The sequence below is a fragment of the Excalfactoria chinensis genome, chromosome Z (genome assembly GCF_039878825.1).
Source record: "Excalfactoria chinensis isolate bCotChi1 chromosome Z, bCotChi1.hap2, whole genome shotgun sequence".
In the NCBI taxonomy this organism is placed as follows: domain Eukaryota; kingdom Metazoa; phylum Chordata; class Aves; order Galliformes; family Phasianidae; genus Excalfactoria; species Excalfactoria chinensis.
In genome coordinates, this window is record NC_092857.1 from 27,260,851 (window position 1) to 27,279,102 (window position 18,252).

The window sequence follows — 18,252 nt, forward strand, 5'->3', positions numbered from 1 at the left end:
GACTTGCTGAGGGTGTACTCGATCCCACGGGTACTTCGAGATGAACCCATTGGACTAAAGGCAGTGAGTCCTGAAAGCACTGCATCAAAAGTGAAACACTGATCAAATGACCATGCATGGCTTCAGAGCTGTTCTGAAGAAGACCAGTCTTTGTACTACAACCTAGCAAGACAGAAGTGCTGTGATGTGCTCTTTGAAAAATGATGTCAAGGCACAATCTTCCACACTGCAGCACACATGTGGGTTAATGTAATCAAACTGCCCAAATGTTTCCTCAGCCTATCCTTACAAGCTGAACCAGTGGCATTAAGGGGTGCATGCTTCATCACTACTACAACAGACACTTCTAACCAGACACAAGACTGGGAGAGGTGCTGCTCATGCATTCAACAGGCATTGTTCTTTCTCTTCTGTGAGTACTCGGCCTCAGCCAAAGAAAGCCTAATGAAAAACAATCTTGAATTAACACAGTGTCAACAGAAAAATTTTGTATTCAGATGAGCTGTTTTATCTTTGAGAAAACATCACATCAACATTTTCTTCTCCAATCCTGGAAAAGATTAATTAAGAAGGCAAAACTTGCTCTGTTTGTCCCATTTCTAACATACAAAATAAAGTTCCTTTCCTAGGGCAGATGAGGATGGCTCGTTTCAGACACTACTGGAAGCAGCAATGCCATAGAGAGATCTTTAAAGATGGCTGCAGGAGTTTTCCTGAGGCTGGAGACACTGCATACACAGTACTGCAATCTTTAAGGTGTAGTACTAAGACCAGATGTCAAATCAGCATGAAATTCTCTTAGCACAATGAAGTTATAGCACGGAGTAAGTTAGATACACTCATTTTCAAGAAACATTTTCAGGTTCTATTACATTTTCAAGTCAGTGGTGTTCTGTCAGTGCTTAAATTCTGGTCTAAAGAAAGAGCTCTTTCATGATAACAGGACGTTTGAAGAAACACATCACAGAATGGCTTGGGTTGCAATGGACCTTGAAGCACATCCAGTTCCAACCACTGCTGTGAGCAGTGCTGCTAACCACCAGATCAGACTGCCCAGGAACCCATCCAGCCCGGCCCTGAATGCTCCCAGGGATGCAGCATCCACAGCTTCTCTGGACAGCCTGTGCACCTCACTGCCCTCTGAGTGAAGAATTTCTCTCTAACATCTCATCTAAACATCCCGTCTCTCAGCTTAAATCCATTCCCCTTTGTCACTTTCTACCTCTGTACAAAGTCGGTCCCCCTCCTGCTTCTGAGTTCCTTTCAAGGACTGGAAGATTGCAAGAGAAGGAAGGAAGACCTCTTCTCCAAGCTGAACGATCCCAACTCCCAACACCTGAAGGGACTTCTTCTTTAGTTATCTTCTGGTCACTTTTTGCTACTTTAACAAAAGCCTTCAAGCTAGGGTGGGAGACAGAGGGTGATAACCGATAAATACTAAATACACGACAGCGTAACAGGGCTCAGTCTCCGCCACACAGGGATAAAAGTGCTGTTAAAGACCGGGACAAGGCATGACGGGACGTGACGGCGCAGGACTGGCACACACGAGCCAACCAGAGCCGACCGAGCACTGCCCTCCGCCAAGCCCGGCTTGTTCCACAGCGCAGCACCCGCCCGGCGCCGCTCACCCCACACCGACCCACCGCCCCCAGCCGCCCGCCAGCCGGCACCACGTGACCCGCCGCGCGCGCGGCGCATCCTCCCCGCCCGCAGCTGCTCCGCCCGGGGGCGGCGCCGGCATCGGCAGCCGCCGGGCACGTGACGTGAGCGCTCGTCCCCGTCACGTGCTCCTCCCGCTGGGCCTCCGAGCTGCTCCCCTCTCCCGGTCCTCCCCACCTCGGGCGTGCGAGGGCTGAGCGCATGCGCAGCGCGCAGCTGTCATCGGCGCACGGAAGAAGCCGTCCCGGGGAGAACGAGGGGGCAGAAGGTTGGCGGTGTTTGTTGGGTCCGGGCGGGACGGGGCACAGCGCGTACCCGCAGCGCGGTCGGCTGCACCTCTTCGCTGCGGCCGCCCGATCCTTTCCTCTCGGACAGGTGCGGGGCGGCTCCGGGCCGGGCGGCGGCTCCGTGGGCGGGAGGGTTCCGAGGCTGGAGCGGGCGGCGGGGCGGGCTGGGCTGCGAGCCGCGTTGCGGGCGGGCGGGGGGAGCCGCGGGCAGGTGCCGGGCAGCGGGAGCCGCCGTCTGCGCTCCGGCCCTGGGGCTCCGCAGCTCGGCCGGAGTTCGGGGCGCTGGCGGCGGGGCTGGCGGCCCCCTGCTGTCCGTCGGCGGCCGGCACGCGGCGCGGTGTATCCGCGGGGCTTCTCCCGGTGCCGCGGTTCATTCATTTCTCGGCGCAGCTCGGATGTGCCTGACGTAACGTGGCTGCGAGCCGCGTCGGGGTGAGTTGTCGGTACCGGCGCGCGCCCCGCACCTGCTCCGCTGGCACTTGGTCGCCTGCGGCTGCTGCCGGACGGCGCGGACGGGCTGCGAGGGGCTGCGCTGGGCCGAGCGCGTCCTCCTGCACGGAGCGTCGTCACGCTTTCTTGTGTGTGAGACCGAGGGGAAAACAGGTGACTTTGTACTCGGAGAAAGGAGCGTCTGTTCGGGTGTTGCTGAGCTGTAGGTTGTAGCTGCTTGTGCTCTTTCCGAGGTGTGAGCAACGGCGGGAACAGAAGTTACCTGCTAGTTCCTAAAATAGCAGTTCTTAAGCTTAAACGCTTTCCACCAGAAATAAACGTAGCAGCAGCGTAATGCGGGGTGTTTTCCGTCGCCCTGCGATGTTTTCTTTGTTACGTTTAGGGTGAACGTGGTTGTTACGGCGCAGCTCGGGCCTTGCCCTGGGTCTGCCTGGTGCTGCAATGCACGCTTCGCAGAAGGCCCTTCTGCATGCAGGGATGTGGAGAACAGGCACGGTTTGCTTTCTGCTCCTTGAAACAAGTGGAGCGGTGCCAGCGTGTTTTGGGCAGCTGGTGGTTGGCTTTTACCTCAGTCCAGGTACTGATGGGTGTAAGAGCAGTTTCTTTTCCTTGGCCTGACGCAGGAAAGAATGTCTCATCCAAGTACGTGGATGGGATAAAACAGTGACTAGGTCAGAATTAGAGCCAGTGTATGTAAGAGAAAAAATCTTTAGTTAGTTTCATCTTAAAAAAAATGCACAGCATTTTTTATTTGGTCTCTGAGGTTTCTGTGGTAAATATGACAGAAAAGGGAAGAAAATGAGGTTCTTTAATTATTAGTCCTTAACTCTTGGTGATGTTATTTTTTATCTAGTGTCCTGATTTTTAAACAAGGTAAACAATTCTGCAGCAAATGTAAATGTACAGCTACCACAGTAACGTGTTTAGTTCAGAAGACTGTGCTGTAAAATACTAGTTATTGTGATTTCAGTAAGCTATTATGAGCAGGCACAGTAACTGTGCAGCCCAAAGTCTGGTGACTTTGCATATAACTAAAAAGGGAAGTTGACTGAGGAGATTAAGGACTTCTGCGGTCCTTTCGGGCCGCTTCTTGGTTCTGTGGTCAACTCACCTTTTCTTCTGTAGTTGTCTTTTGCAGGGGGGATGTTTCTTCAGTATAAAGCTGAATGGGGCATTTGGTTTTGTTTGGATTTGCTTTACAAAGGTCCTAATCTCGCCTGTCCCCCATTCGAAAAGCTAGTTTATTTATAGGTTCATTTTTAATATGCGTGGAGTTTTGAAGGTAACATCTTACTGTAATTACAGTTTTAAGGTTTTTAATGCATATCCAGTAAAATACACCTGTAGTTGCTTGATGACTCTTCATATCTCAAAACAAATGAGTCGTATGTTGAGTTATAGAATCACGGAGTCATAGAATTGCTCAGGTTCTTGGTTTCCATTTAGATTCAGAGACTAATAGGATATTTTGTAGGAATTCATTATCTTATACACAGGTGATAGTAGTTCTGTAATTAAATGACAGCGACGGTTCTTGCAAGAAGTTTCTGAAGCTGTATTTTGGGTATACAAAGCATTAGAACATACTTCAGTTTTCTCAAGCAGTATGCTGTGTCATAATTCACTGTGTTGTGAACTTAAATTTTGCTCTGACTTCATTTCCCTTGTTTGAAACTGTGATATTAAGTGTAGTGGTAAGTTACCTTTTCCCTGGAAGTAGCTTATACAGTTGACTGAAGCAAGAACTTGTGTTTTCTTTTTCTTGATTCTGGTTAATTCTAACACTGGGGGCACAGCATATTTAGGAAAATACAGGCTAACTGTAGGTTAATTCAATATGTTAAAGGAGTTAGAACTCAAAGTGTGTCTTCTAGTAAATATTGCAAGAAGTTCTTCAGTATCTTAATCAGTTTTGCTGCCAGGCCGGATGGGAACTACCTTGATTACTGCAGATGTTGTAGGGGAGCTTCACAAACAAAATGCATTGCAATTCCTCAGTTCCCTTGTGATATTTCTGCCTATAAAATAAAGTATTGCTTGACTGTAGGTTTTTTTTTTTTTCTTCTTTTTATTTAGCTCTGTTGACCTTTGATTTCCTGCTGAGATTTGTCTGAAATTAAAGTTTTAGCTGTTAGCAGGTAGCCTTACCTTAGGTGGACCTGTGTAGCCACTCCGTCTGCCTTCTTGCTGCAGATTATTCTTCTAGATCAGGTTTTGTTTCACTTTTCTTTTTGTTAAAATGTGTTTTACAAATTACAGAAAGTATAATTGGGCTTATGGCTTAGTTGTTAGTTATTGTAATTTTTTTGGGGAAAAGAGAGTAATTTTGGTTTGAAAACTAAGAAGTTGGGAGGAAGTGTAGAACAGCTGTGAATAAAGGAACAGAAATAAGTTGAGTAACTTGATCCCTCAACATGAGGGGTTTTCTTAATGCTCAAGTTTGATTTCAGGTTTAGCTCTTTGAAGTATTTGACCTAAATAAATGATGAGAAATAAGTGAAAATAAAATGAGTAAAAGTACTTAAAGGAAAATAATTGTCCTGGCAGGCTTTTTGGTTGGAGTGCTGTAAGTATACCTTGTGTTTAAGCTGGGGATACTTGGAAGCTCACAGTGTTCTTTTATTGCCCCTGTGGAAATCACTTCTGGATTTATTCAGATACAACATTTGCAGGATCTTGTTGTACAAACCTTAAGTGGGTGGCTTAACAAATTCTGCCTTGCACTGCTTGTATGACAAGGTGATACCTTATGCTACAGCTGTAAATCCAGCACAGGCACCATGCTGATTCTTTCTTCTTGCTTCTATCATCTGATAGAATACCATGCATTAGAGTTGCATGGTTCCCTTGTACTGATCTATCAGTCCACTTTAGGTGGTATGCTCCTGGTAGACAAAAGTAGGATATTTGGTGGCCTGTGATCATTTTGAAATGAGGAGACTTCAGGTTGTGTGAGCAGAGGAAATGCTTTCTTTGCTGCTGTGAGTGTTGTAGCAGGCCATAGAAGCGTGGTATGGCTATACCACAAATGTGCTTGTAGTCATATATTTCAGTTCAGTGTGTACACTTCAGTAATAACAGCAGAACTGCATGTGTGACTCCTTCCAGGCTGCTTGGTGTTGAGTCTCTGGTACTAAGTGAAAGGGAACTGCACGACTTCATTTCCTTTAATGAGAGGAAAGATGCTGGCTAGGAAGGTCATATGGTTAGTTCTGCACCTCTGACAAGGTCTGTAGTCTCAGGTGTGCCATAAGCAGCCCAGGTGAAAAACTCTCCTTTCTTTCTCAGCTTGTGAATGCTTGCTTTTTTTTTTCCCCTTTGTCCTGTCTTGGTTCCTCATCTAGTAAAGACTTTTGCCATGTGACTGCAGCTTTAATCTAATCATCATTAATCTAGCATATTTCCCCTTTCCCCCCCAAAAAAAAAAGTTTGTGGTTTTCAGGATTCTTTGAAATCATCTACATTTGTTTACAAGGCTGATGTTTGCACAGAGATCTGTAAAGGCTTCTTTGAGGACTGTACCTAATTCAAGAATGTTGATACTCCGTTGTGTTAATTTGTGGTTTGCTCTCGTCTTGACTGTTGCTTGTGGTTTTTTGCGTTCCTTTCCCCTAGCTAAAAGTAATTTGCTGGTTCCAGAAATAGAATGTAAAGATGGTCAGTCAGAAGAACGGAATGGATTTTCAGCCTAGAAAAGAGGTGTCTGAGGGGAAGCTGTGGTAGAGGCCTTAAAGTAATGTGTGCTCTGAAGGTGAACTTGAGAAAATAAAGAACTGCTTCCAGCATGTGTATGAGACTTCAGTTGAAATTAGAAAGTGAAATATGCAAAACATAGTGTAGACAAAACATCTCCTTCTGTACACTGTTGATAGTGGTGTACTTTGTCAGAAGGTTTTTTTGTTGTTGTTAAAGGCCCACAGAGTTTGAAGGTTGCAGACAGAGAAGTCCTGCAACTGTATGAAGTGCAGAAATATTCTCTGCAAGACTTTATGAGCTATGAATTGCTGATGACTGAGATGGGAAAGTGTAATCGTACATTTCTTCTATTGTTTTTTCAGAGGTATCTGCTGTTAGTAGCTGTAGGAACTGGATAAGCTGAACTGCCTGTTGCTGTTCCTAGAGGCTGTCACCAAATGTGGACTACAGATTTTAATGAAAACAAAGTATGAAAAGTAAAAACCACTTGAAAAGGTTGCAGGTGAAAATGAGGAAAAAATATAATTTATTTTTCTAGCTCCGTGTCCCAAATCAGTTGTCTTAGGATGGTTTTGTGTACTGCAAGCATAGCATTGGTGATAAATGGCTACAGGATGAATTCAGGTTGTTTTCCAGTTAAGTACTTCTGGCTTCAAAATAGGTCATTTTTTTATTCTGGAAATAATTGCTTTAGAGATAGTACCAGGACATAAATACACAAGCTTGAAATGAAGTTTGTCCGACCACCTAGGGTCAAGTTGAGATGATAGTGAGAGCTTTACAATACACCAGCCTAGATACCAAGTGTTATAAGCTTCCATAATCCATAAGCTTCCATAATAATTTAGTACTCCTATCATTTCAAACTTAAATTTGTTTTTCCTTATGAATGGATGGGTATCTGATAGCTATATACCTTATTATGAGGTTTAAGTTATAAATACCTCATTTTATAAACTCTAAACATTGTGGTTCAACTGTTAATGAAGTCAGGTAGCACAAATTACTGTTTTAGAGTTCCTAATAAATAGAACCTAATATCTCTTTTTCCAAGCTGTATGGGAGATTGGTAATCACAGCCTGAACCTCTGATTAATCAGCTGAGGCAAGTATGGGGTCAGCTGTGGGAGCACAGGTGAGAGTGATGTAGCTGTGCTCCCGGAAGGGGTGGAGCTTGACTCCATCCCCTCTGAGACCTCATTTAAGGGCTGACTCCCACTGGAGCAGTATCTCTTGGAGATCGCTCACCAGGGAGGACTGCCTCAGCTGCTTCAGTCAAGGCACCACCATTGGTGAGTTTTTCCTTTACTTATTCACTTATATACCTTCTGTACATTTTGTTTCCATCTGTACATTTAAAACCAATACACAAGCCATGTACATGTTCAAGTTATACAATTTGCATGCACAGCTACTACAGGAACAATTCAGACAACTATGCAAAGTCAGATTGGTTTCAGAATTAACTGTTTGCATGCTCAGTAATAGTTGCATAAGCGAACTATTCTGTAGTGTTTCTGATTTCCTTTGAATTTGATTTATGAAACAGTTTGAGGTGTCACATGGAATTTACTTAGAAATGAAGCCTATAAACGTCTAAAAAAAATGTGCAGGAAAATGCAGAAGTGAACTTAAAAAAAAAAGTTATAAAAATAAATTACTGGATGAACTTACAGAGTTTTTACTTATAAGCTGCTGTTGGGACTATTATTATAGATTGAAACTGGTTTTCTCACTGCTTATTTCCCTTCCAGCTCTTGCAGAGCTTGTAGAAACCCTGTTAGCTACTTTGGTTTTTTTCTTCTCAGGATGAACTGATTCTTCTTGAAATGAATTACAGTTCCATTGTTAGCATGTGTGAAATTTTTGCAGGGGGGGAATTAAAAATAAGAAAAATCACAGAATTATGGGGTTGGAAGGGACCTTCATCTAGTCCAGCATCTAGTCCATGATCTAGAACATCATCTAGTCCAACCCTTCTGCTAGAGCAGGTTCCCTAGAGACATAGGAAAGTGTGCAGGTGGGTTTTTCAGTATCTCCAGAGGAAACTCTGTCACCTCTGTGGGCAGTCTGTTCTAGTGTCCCCTTCAAAATAAAGAGTTCTTCCTCATGTTTAGGTGGAACTTTCTGTGTTCCAGTTTCTGCCTGTTGCCCTTTGTTCTGACACCAGGCACCACTGAAAGGGGTCTGGCCCCATCCACTTGACTCCTGCCCGTTAGATATTTGTAAGCTTTGATAAAACAGCCCCTCAGCCTTCTCTGGTCTGAACAGTCCCAGGTCTCTCAGTCTTCCCTCATAAGAGGCTGGGTTTATCTCCCCAGTCATCTTTGTGGCCTTTGCTAAACTCTCTCTAGAAGTTTCCTGTCTTTCTTGCACTGAGGAGCCCAGAACTGAGCACAGTACTCCAGATCTATTCTGTTCAGGCCAGAATAGAAGGGGAGGGGGGAGGAATCAGCTCCCTTAACTGCTGGCTATGCTCTTTGTAATGCACCCTAGAATACAGATGATCTTCTTGGTCGCAGAATCACACTGCTGGCTCATGGTCAGCCTGTTGTCCACCAGGATGCCCAGGTTCTTCTCAGTGGAATTCCTTTCCAGCGTGTCACCTCCTAACCTGTACCAATGATGTGGTTTTTCCTCCCCAGATGTGGGGGCTGGTGTTAGCACTGCTTGGCAGTCAAGAAATGTCTACTGAAAGCGTCTTTAGAAGAATAATGTGTCAAGCCTAGTGTAATAAAAGCCAGAAACTCCAATTCCCTGCTGGTGAGGGGTGAAACTCAAAATACTGGTTAATTCATTGAGTGTTAGAAGAAGAAAGAAGTGTGTAGAGTTGGAGATCTGATAGCTTAGTCATAAGGCTGAGAGTATTGTAATGCCAAATTGATTTCATACAGTAAGACTTCAGGTTAAAGCAGGTTTTCACATGCTTTTACTATCTACAGATTAATGTTTTTTTTTGTTTTTTTTTTTTTTAGTGGTTTTCATTTTACTTCAGTAGTGAATTTTCTAGCAGCGTGAATTTGCTTGTAATTTAATTAAATGCAATTATTAGTTTCTCTGTTGTGTACTGGATAGATGAAACTTGGAAGATTTCTCCCATTTCTGGGAACAATATATTCTGTGTTCTTGTGAGGGAATTGGGGAATTTTTCATGACGCATGCGTGTTTCAACAGGGAACTCTTCCACCATATTTAGTAATGTAGTATAGAATCATAGACTCTCCTGAGTTGAAAGGGACCCACGTGGACCATTATTTCTAACTTGTATCTTCATACAAGGCCACCTGTCTGAGGTTCAGCTGGAACACTGCTGATTGTTTTTTTTTTCTTTGATAATGTCTGGTATGATGCATGTTTTGGCTTTAATAGAACAGTGTTCTGGGCATCCACTGATTAGGGGCTACCGAGGCATCGTTTGGTGGGTGGTGAGCATTGCTTGTGCATAGCTTGTTCTGTATACATGTGTGTTATTGTTGTAACGGTTATCCTTTTCTCCTCTTCCATTTTCTGTCTTCATGAATAGAACTTGTGTGTTGAAATAAAAACTGTGTGCTTAGCTACCTGCTGGATTAAACCACAGCAGTCCTTACAGTGCCTAATGTGGGGCTTGAGAGCCCAAGCACATGGTGCTTGCCATGGCAGGTTTGTGTGAGTGTGATGTAGTCAGTTTACCAGGCCTCCCCATATTTTTATTTCAGCTGTTGTCCTTCATACCAGAGAGACTTTACCTACTTGTCTTGTTTAATTGCAGTTCATGTTCCACATTCATGGATTATCTGTGCAGTAGTGCCCACAGTCAAGTCCACTGAAAGTCCAGGCTTCTGCAGTTTGTCTTGTAGGACTCCATACAGAAGTCTTCCACCTTTGATGCTTTCCTTCAGTGCAGCAATCAGACCAATTGGTGATCAGGGCATATTTCTTCTCATTTTATGCAGTTTATTATATAGAGAGCCTCTTCAGCATGTAAGCTCCTCTTCTGCTGATATTCCAAGAATCTTTGTCCTAGGGCCAGTCCATAATCACTTGAAAGGCTCCTGGATGACTCAGATTCCCTATTTGAGCCCACTCTGACCAGTGTGACCCAACCTGCTTACTCCATGCAGGATCAGTTGAATGATGTGTGGACCCTCCCTTTTAATGTCCAGTGCAGGTAGTTGGAGTGCCATTCAAAAATGAAGCCGTATGTCTGAGAGTGTAATGCATATATTTATTGAACTTCAGCAGCTTGACTTGATCCTGATGTCCAACGTTAACCTCCTCTTTTGTCTCTCCAAGCCATTCCCTAGGGTCCAGTCACTCTCATGGGAGACCATAGATCAGTGTGTGTTCTTCTGCTCCTCCTTGTGAGGAAGCTGTGGATGTCAGTGAAATCTACCCCCAGTCTCCTCTTTGGACTGTGCAAACCAGGGGACTTCAGCTGATCCTTATGTCTTCCCCTCTAGAACTTTCGTCTCTGTAGCTATCTAATAATTCTGTACCCTTTTTGTACTGTGGTACTTGAAACTGCACATGGTGCTCAGTGTGAGGCTGTACCAGTGCAGTGTAGAGCAGTCATTTCCCTTGACTGGAGGCAGTGCAGTGCTTGATGTACCTCAGGATATGGTTGGCCTTCCTGGCTGCCTGATTACACTGTTGACTCAAATACAACTTGCTGTCAACCAAGACCCCCAGATCTCTTTCACTGGAGCTGCTCCCCAGTGTGTCATCCCCCCGTCTGTAAGTATAGTCAGGGTTACCCCTTTGGAGGTTCAGAATCTGGCATTTGCTCTTGTTAAACTTTATGTGGTTGATGATTGTCTCTGATTTATCTTGATTTCTTGAGTCCTCTCCACCCATGATGGACTTGGAAGCTCCTCCCAGTTTAGTATCAGCAAAACATGCTCAGCATGCCTTCTAGTCTTTCATCCAGGCAGTTTGTGAAAACATTAAAGAGAACTGGTCCTAAAATGGACCCCCTTTTGTGACTGGTGTAACCTCATTTACTATAACTCTTTGGAGCCAGTTGCTCACACAATTAGGCTTTTGGAAGATGTAGACATGACAAAAATCAGTCCACTGATCGCTTAGGGAAAGCTGTAAGTGGTAGCTGCCCAATACTAATTTGAGTAGTGAAGAATCTGTTGGCTGTAGCTGTACATAGGGGTCATGTTATGTTTTAGAATGTAGTGAAAACAGTCCCATACATTCTGCATTTTATTCTGTATGAGTGTTTGGTCTGTGTTCAAGCATACAGTGTGGTGAGTTTCTGTGCTGTAGGTGTAGGTAATTAAGAGTCTCCCATAACAGATGTGAATTACAATGCTAAAGCATACAGAATGTTACTCTTCTATGGCAATTACCTTGACCCAGGTGCAAGACCTTGCATTTGGGTTTGTTGAACTTCATGAGGTTGTCATGGGCCCACTGCTAAAGCTCTGCCCAGGTCCCTCTGGAAAAAATTACCGTGCCTGCAGGCTGTATTGTATAACAGTATGTGAAGTAGTTTAAAGGTATGAAATAGTAATGATGGACTATTAATTTATTTTTGCCGGTAAATAGTTCTTTTAGAGGTGTGTTTGTGTACACTCATAAGCACATAGGAAATTGAAAGGCTAAAACTGATTAAAGAGAGATCAACTACCCTGTTTCATTATCTTTCCAATGTCATTTTATTGTCAGTGAAGCATTAGGAGTAATAAGCTCTGTATACTACATGGCACAACAGATACAAGCAAAACAAGCTTTAACTTCAGATATAACCTAATCTCACTGACTTGGAATTGGTCATCGTAACAAATTTATATGTGGTTCTTTAATGGATGGGACTAAGTGAAGGATGTGTTAGATGCATGGCATGTGTTTACCACCAGGGGAAAGTATCTCAGTTTTCTATGTTGGGGTGTGCTTGCCTATATGGACCCCATAAACATAATTTACATAACAGAAATAACCCTGAATTAAAATAGTACTAATTTCTAATCACTGGAGACTTGCAGAAATCTAGTTAATTTCATTTCAATCAGACGTGGAAATTAATGTAGGAAGGAGGGTAGAAAAGGGGATTGTGGAAAAAAGAAATGTAATTGTTAAAAATGGAGAGTGGTCTTCTAGGAGAAGTAGGAAGGCAAAAACATAAGGCACAAGAAGCAGGCTGAAGGTTTGAATGCTAGCAGGAGTGTGAAACACGCAAAGATATACAAGAAAACTGAGAAATTCCCTTTAAGTGATTCATATCCAAGCTAAGAGAGATGTGAAGCTATTGAAACTACTGGCTAGTATGCTAACATACAAGCAATGTAAGATGACATGGTTTAGTAACAAAACTGTAGATGTGTTATGTTTTGCAGACAGATAGGGTCATAAAATCATTAAGGTTGTGTGCCTCCGGTGGCGCAGTGGTATAAGGTGCTGCTTGCAACACCGGAGGCCCGGGGTTCAAATCCCCCCTGTGGCGCAAGTGGCAGAAATGCTGCTTTGCTACACAGAAGGGCTCGAATCCCGGGAGTTGGACTCGATGATCTCTAAGGTCCCTTCCAACTCGCATGATACTGTGATACTGTGAAGGTTGGAAAAGAGCATTAAGATCGTCTAGTCAAGCAGATCATGTCCATATCCCTTAAACCTTGTCCCTCAATGCCAAATCTCCAAATCTTCCCTTTCCTTAAATGAGGAATGAGACAGCAAATTACTGAAAAAACTAGTCAAAACTGACTTTTTTTTTTTTTTTTTTTTTTTTTTTGTAAGATTAAGGTGTAACTTTGTAGATGGTCATCTTATTGCAACTTGGCAATGCAGTCTGATACAATTCTATTGAAGTGTTACACGAGTTAGAACAGGTACTCCTTACCTACATTTGCAGTGTGATTGGGAAGTCGGTATTCAGTTTCTTCATGAACTGAGAGGGAATGGTAATATTCAAGTGGGAGTAGTAATATGCATAGCTGCCTAGTCTAGATTATACCCATATATTACAGATGTATACATTACATACCGTGTAATGTAAATATTTACACTGAGAAATGGAGATGGATGCATCAACACAGAAAGTTAATGGTATGGTGTTAAAGGTAAAGTTGAAAAAGGGTGTTGTAAGAACAGCGGGAGGATTGCATGGATTTTTGTACTGGGTTTTTATGTAGTTGTTGCTTATGGTAAATTTGTCTTCAGGATAAGGGCTGAGTACTCTTAAAGGAGTGGGGAGAGAAAGTAAATATCTTATTTGTGCTTTTTATCATACTGTGGAATTTTGAAAACTTCTTTCCTGATCAAAACTTATGTTGAATCTCAAATGCTGTTTGACAGAAGATTATTCTACTCAAGTATGTTATTTTATTTTTCAGCTGGATTGGAAGTGAACCATGATGGCGGCGGTCACGTCTGATAGTCCTCCAAACCCAAGCTGCAAAATCATGACTTTTAGGCCTTCAATGGATGAATTCAGGGAGTTCAACAAATACTTAGCATACATGGAATCACAAGGTGCTCATAGGGCTGGAGTTGCAAAGGTAAACATCTTTCATATAGAAGGAAAATTGTTCCTAATACATATTTTCCTACTGCATTTATTTCACTGATTGTTATACTGATCTTATTAGCTTATAACATTTTTCTGTGTGAATTTCAGTGAATTGGATGCTGGTCTGTTTTTCTGGTTGTAGTTTTTGTGTTATGCCAATGAATGAAGATGTTCTTCTCTTTCCAACCTTCAATTTTTAGCATGTTTGCAGCAGAAAAAGAGGAACTTTTCCTAAGTCAGGTTTAAACTAGTTTTGGTAATGCAGAGTGTATATATACAGAAGAAAGTTATATACATATGTTGCTCTGAAAGTTATGCCTCTGATTTATTTTCATGAGAACATAGTTACAAAGAACAAAGTAGCCCTCCTTGATAGGGCACATTCTCAGCTACAAAACAGTGTTTTTTAGCATAGTTGCCATTATTAGCTATTCATTTTGCCAGTGATGAACAAGAACCTGTGTGCTGTGCTTGTAAAACAAAAAAACCCAACGTGCACCAGTGGAGTTAACCCACTGTTTCATAGCTACTTTGATGGTGTTGCTGCTAGGAAAATGTTGCCCATGCACTGCTGTTTTTTACTGGCCCAAATGGTTGAAAGTCAGAGTGTGTCAAATCCAGACCATGCTGTGGATGTGGTAGGAAAGTCCAGCCAAGGTTGGCAGTGTGCTCCATGGTCTTTAGTCTGGTGTGGCGCCTGGTGTTACTGTGTGGTAAGAGAGAAGTTGTTGTCCTCTCTGTCCTAAATTTGGAAGTTCAAGCCTTCAGCTTAGTCAGTGTCATGTTGTAGCAGAGTTGATAGTTTATCTGGGTTGCAGGAAATCAAGAAGGATCATCTCTTTCCTATCTCAAAAGACAGTGAACATCACATTATGTTCGAGGGCTTAATCTTTGACTAGGAATTCATGTGCTGCCACAACATGGACTGCTATTTTGATTCCAGCTTACTGTGGTGATACCATATCTCATCACCAGTAGTGATGCGATCCAGAAAACTGTCACAGCTGTCCTGACAAACATGCGTATGATGTTCTTTGTGGTCCTGTGTGAGCACTCATGGTGCTAATCTAGTGTGATATTCTTTGCAGTATTCCAACATTGCCACCATTGTTTCTGACATGTTGATGTCAACATTCATCTTCATACACAGTTTCCTGGTTGTAATCCACCAATTTGAAATGCACTTCATTTTATGGTGTGAGAGCTATGTACCATCCAGCATTTCTCTGTACTAACATCCACAATTTGGTCTCCAGAAGCATTCAGCAAACATGGATGAATGTTAGTGGTTTTTTTGTTTGTTTGTTTTGTTTTTTGTTTTTTTCTGGAAGGAGAAAATCAGTAACACACCTTTGCTTCATATGTACTTCCATGACAGACGCCATTTTGTCTTCTGCTGCTGTCTGTTGCACAGCAACAGGATGTAATAGAATACTGACAGGAGGTTTCAACCTTGAGTGCTCTACCATCAGCATCTGCCTCTGATATCCTAAGCCAACATCATAAAATAGGAGGCATGAATTTTGGAGTAGCCCTTGTATGTGAAGAATATTAATGGAGAGGTGTTACTGAAACTAGAAAATCCTCATCTGTCAGATGGCAAATTCAGCCCCTTAGGCTTGCATATAGCTGTACTGAAGCAGATAATCACACTACAGTCAGTAGTTGTATGTTTTAAGGTTAGTGAGGCACTACTGAGGTTAAATCCTGTTGTCTTGTATTTCTTGAAAATACTGTATCTGCTTTGTCTTTCATACATCTGATGGATAAAGCATGCTCTGAATATTGTGATTTGCTATCAGAAAGGCTTTCTTCATCAGTTTCTTTATCTTCTCTTCCACAGCTGTTCTCTTTCTCTTTTAGTTTTGTCATCTTCTCTTCAATTACATCACTGACAAAACCCGTGCATCCTGAATAGTCTGAGTTTCTTAAACCACACGAAGACTCAAAATCCACTGCATTCTCTTTAACAGTTCTTTGCAAACCATCTCCTCTTACACATTTATGAACTAAGATAGTCAGGTCATCACCTTTTTTTAACAGTACCTCTTCATTTTGGCTAGAGCTGATTGACAGTTTAGCTTCCTCTGCAGAAGTAGCAATATACTGTAAACCAGTATTGGGCTCTTTGTTTAAGCTTTCTATATGTTGATTTCTGCCAGGAACCAGGCAGGAACTCTGGTGTGCAAGAAACTGATTTTCCATTGGAGATAAGGTCATTTCTGTTTGGATAGCATGTCTTGTTTGCATATTCATATTGTTGAGTGACGGACATGCATTACAGATAGAAAAGCTGTAGTCAGAAGAACTAGCTCTGAGTGATGACAAGCCTTTCTTCCCAGATGCACCTAGTTCTCTCATCTTCAGGAATAACGGAGAGTTGCAAAATTCAAAATTATGAACACAGTTTTTTTGGTTCAAATTTCTGACTAATAGCTGTTCACCAGTCTCACTTCTCCAATTGCCATCAGGAACTTTTGGAGAACTCACAGTTCTTATTTTATTGAGTTCGTCTGTATGGACAGCACACGTGCAAAATTGGTCTTCGGCATCATCTTTGCCACAAATAATTTCACAGCAATCTGTTAATTTACAAAGATTAAACTGTTTCCTATTTTCAGATTCCATATTCTTATTTGAGATCTCATCTCCTACTAAGGTAGCAGTAGACTCCTCCTTATCATAAGGGTCCTCCTTATCTGGGTCTGTTTAGCCTTGAGAAAAGAAGGCTGAGAGGGGACTTGATCCAGGTTTATAAATACCTGAGGTGTGGGAGCTATAGTGGCGAGGCTGGTCTCTTTTCAGTAGTGCGTGGGGACAGGACTAGGGGCAATGGGCTGAAACTCCAGCATAGGAAGTTCCGCACGAATGTGCGCAAGAACTTCTTTACAGTGAGGGTGACGGAGCACTGGAACAGGCTGCCCAGGGAGGTGGTGGAGTCTCCTTCTCTGGAGATATTCAAGACTCGCCTGGACGCCTACCTGTGCGACGTGGTGTAGGGAGCCTGCTTTGGCAGGGGGGTTGGACTCGATGATCTCTAGAGGTCCCTTCCAACCCCTATAATTCTGTGATTCTGTGATTCTGTGATTCTGTGATAAGTTAGGCAAAACATACTTTTTTCTGTGGAAATATCATTTATCCCATGCAGAGCTACACAACTGTTGCCCCAGTCATCTTGACAGGGAGATCTACATGATAAAGGGCAATGTTCTTCCAGAAGAGTGATTGTCTTTTTACTACTACATCCACCTGAAATTTCTTCCAAACTGTCATTTTCATCAATCTTCATTTCGATATCAGCCTTAAAAAAATTACTGTTCAGGACAACATCATCTACAGGTGTACTATTTGATAAGATACTGGAAGTAGTGGTAGCTGTACGCTGGCCTTTTAAAGTCTGTTTACTAGAATCCCATGTGTTGCTATGTTTATTTTCTAAACCAGCATCTACACTCTCTACTTTCCCTTCTGAAGACTTCCTGTTCTTTTGGGAAATGCTGCATGTCACCCTGGATTCATCAGAAGTCTTGGGATTTATTGAGGACTTAAATTCGTATTTATGCAGCACAGATTCAGCAACTTGTTCCTCTGTTGTTCCAGAAGAACCAAATGATTCTTTTCCAGATGGATTATCCTGAGCCTTGTCCTTGCTTGCAGTTTCATTAGCAGTACAAAACAGATTCTCATCACAGTGAGACTCTCCTGATTCTTGTGCAACAGGAGGTAGAAGTACATTTAGTGTATAAATCAAATTAGTTTCTTTGCCAGAAAACTCTAACATTGTATTACTCTGAGATTTCTGTTCAAACAGTTGTACCTCAGGTGATTCATTATCTTGCTTGGCAGAAAGATTCTGACAGTCATGCCTACTGGGAAAAGAAACTGTACTGTAGGCTTCATAAATGCCTACATCTGTCTGCACAATTTCATGGGGAGATGTTGTAGATGCTAACGAGGCTGAACCTTGTAGTACAAGCATATAGGCGGTAGCGGGGCTTTTTCGGGATGTGACGGTGATAGTAAACCAGCCTCTTCCGTCCCCTATCTAGTGATGTACTTTGGGCGCGCGCATTTCAAACGTGCCCTAGGGGCGTAGACGAAGTAGTAAGGTATATAAGGTATTGATTACTCCTAATAAACGCCATTTTGCCACCTTTCTTGATGAGTCACGGTGGTCCTTTTGGCCCTAGCGAGGGTTTCGCTAGCACCTGGGCAAGTATGGGGTTTGGATTATAATTGTGCACGGCAACATATGGTGCCCCGTGTGAGGCCGTAAACTCCGGTGTGCCTTTTCGTTTTCTTTTTGGGGATTTTTCTTATTAGGCGTGTTTTCGGTTTATTTTTTTTTTTTTGTTTGTTTGTTTTTTATATAGGAGTGTACTGAGGGGACGGCAGTGCATTCCTCCTCCAGCTGCTCGGGGGGACGACGAGTGTGCCTGGGGGTTTTTTAATCTGGGGTGTAGTGAGGTGACGGCATTGCATCCCGCAAGGGAGCGCCTCGGGGGGACGACGAGCGTGCTTTCTTGTCTTTGTAGAGATTGCCTGGGGGGGCAGGGGTCTCTTTTTTCTCTTTTTGCAGCGCAGGTACTCGTGGATTGCGATCGGGGGCGCTATATTTGCGGCAAGAGTTCCGGGGGGACGACGGGACGGGGCGGGACGACG

At 43.0% G+C, this 18,252-nt stretch overlaps 1 protein-coding gene across 4 annotated transcripts in view; it reads left to right on the forward strand.

The window, feature by feature from the left end:
* Nucleotides 1-1,748: 1,748 nt before the first annotated feature.
* KDM4C (lysine demethylase 4C) overlaps nt 1,749-18,252 on the forward strand; it is a 295,106-nt gene continuing 278,602 nt past the window's right edge. For 2 of the 4 annotated variants that reach the window (XM_072358920.1, XM_072358923.1), the window contains exons 1-2: nt 1,760-2,037; nt 13,415-13,579. In XM_072358920.1, the coding sequence (XP_072215021.1) occupies nt 13,433-13,579 (147 nt within the window). In that variant the 5' untranslated portion in view covers nt 1,760-2,037; nt 13,415-13,432. Of the gene's footprint in view, nt 2,038-13,414; nt 13,580-18,252 lie in introns of all 4 variants that reach the window. The other 2 variants (XM_072358921.1, XM_072358922.1) reach the window with 2 other exon arrangements.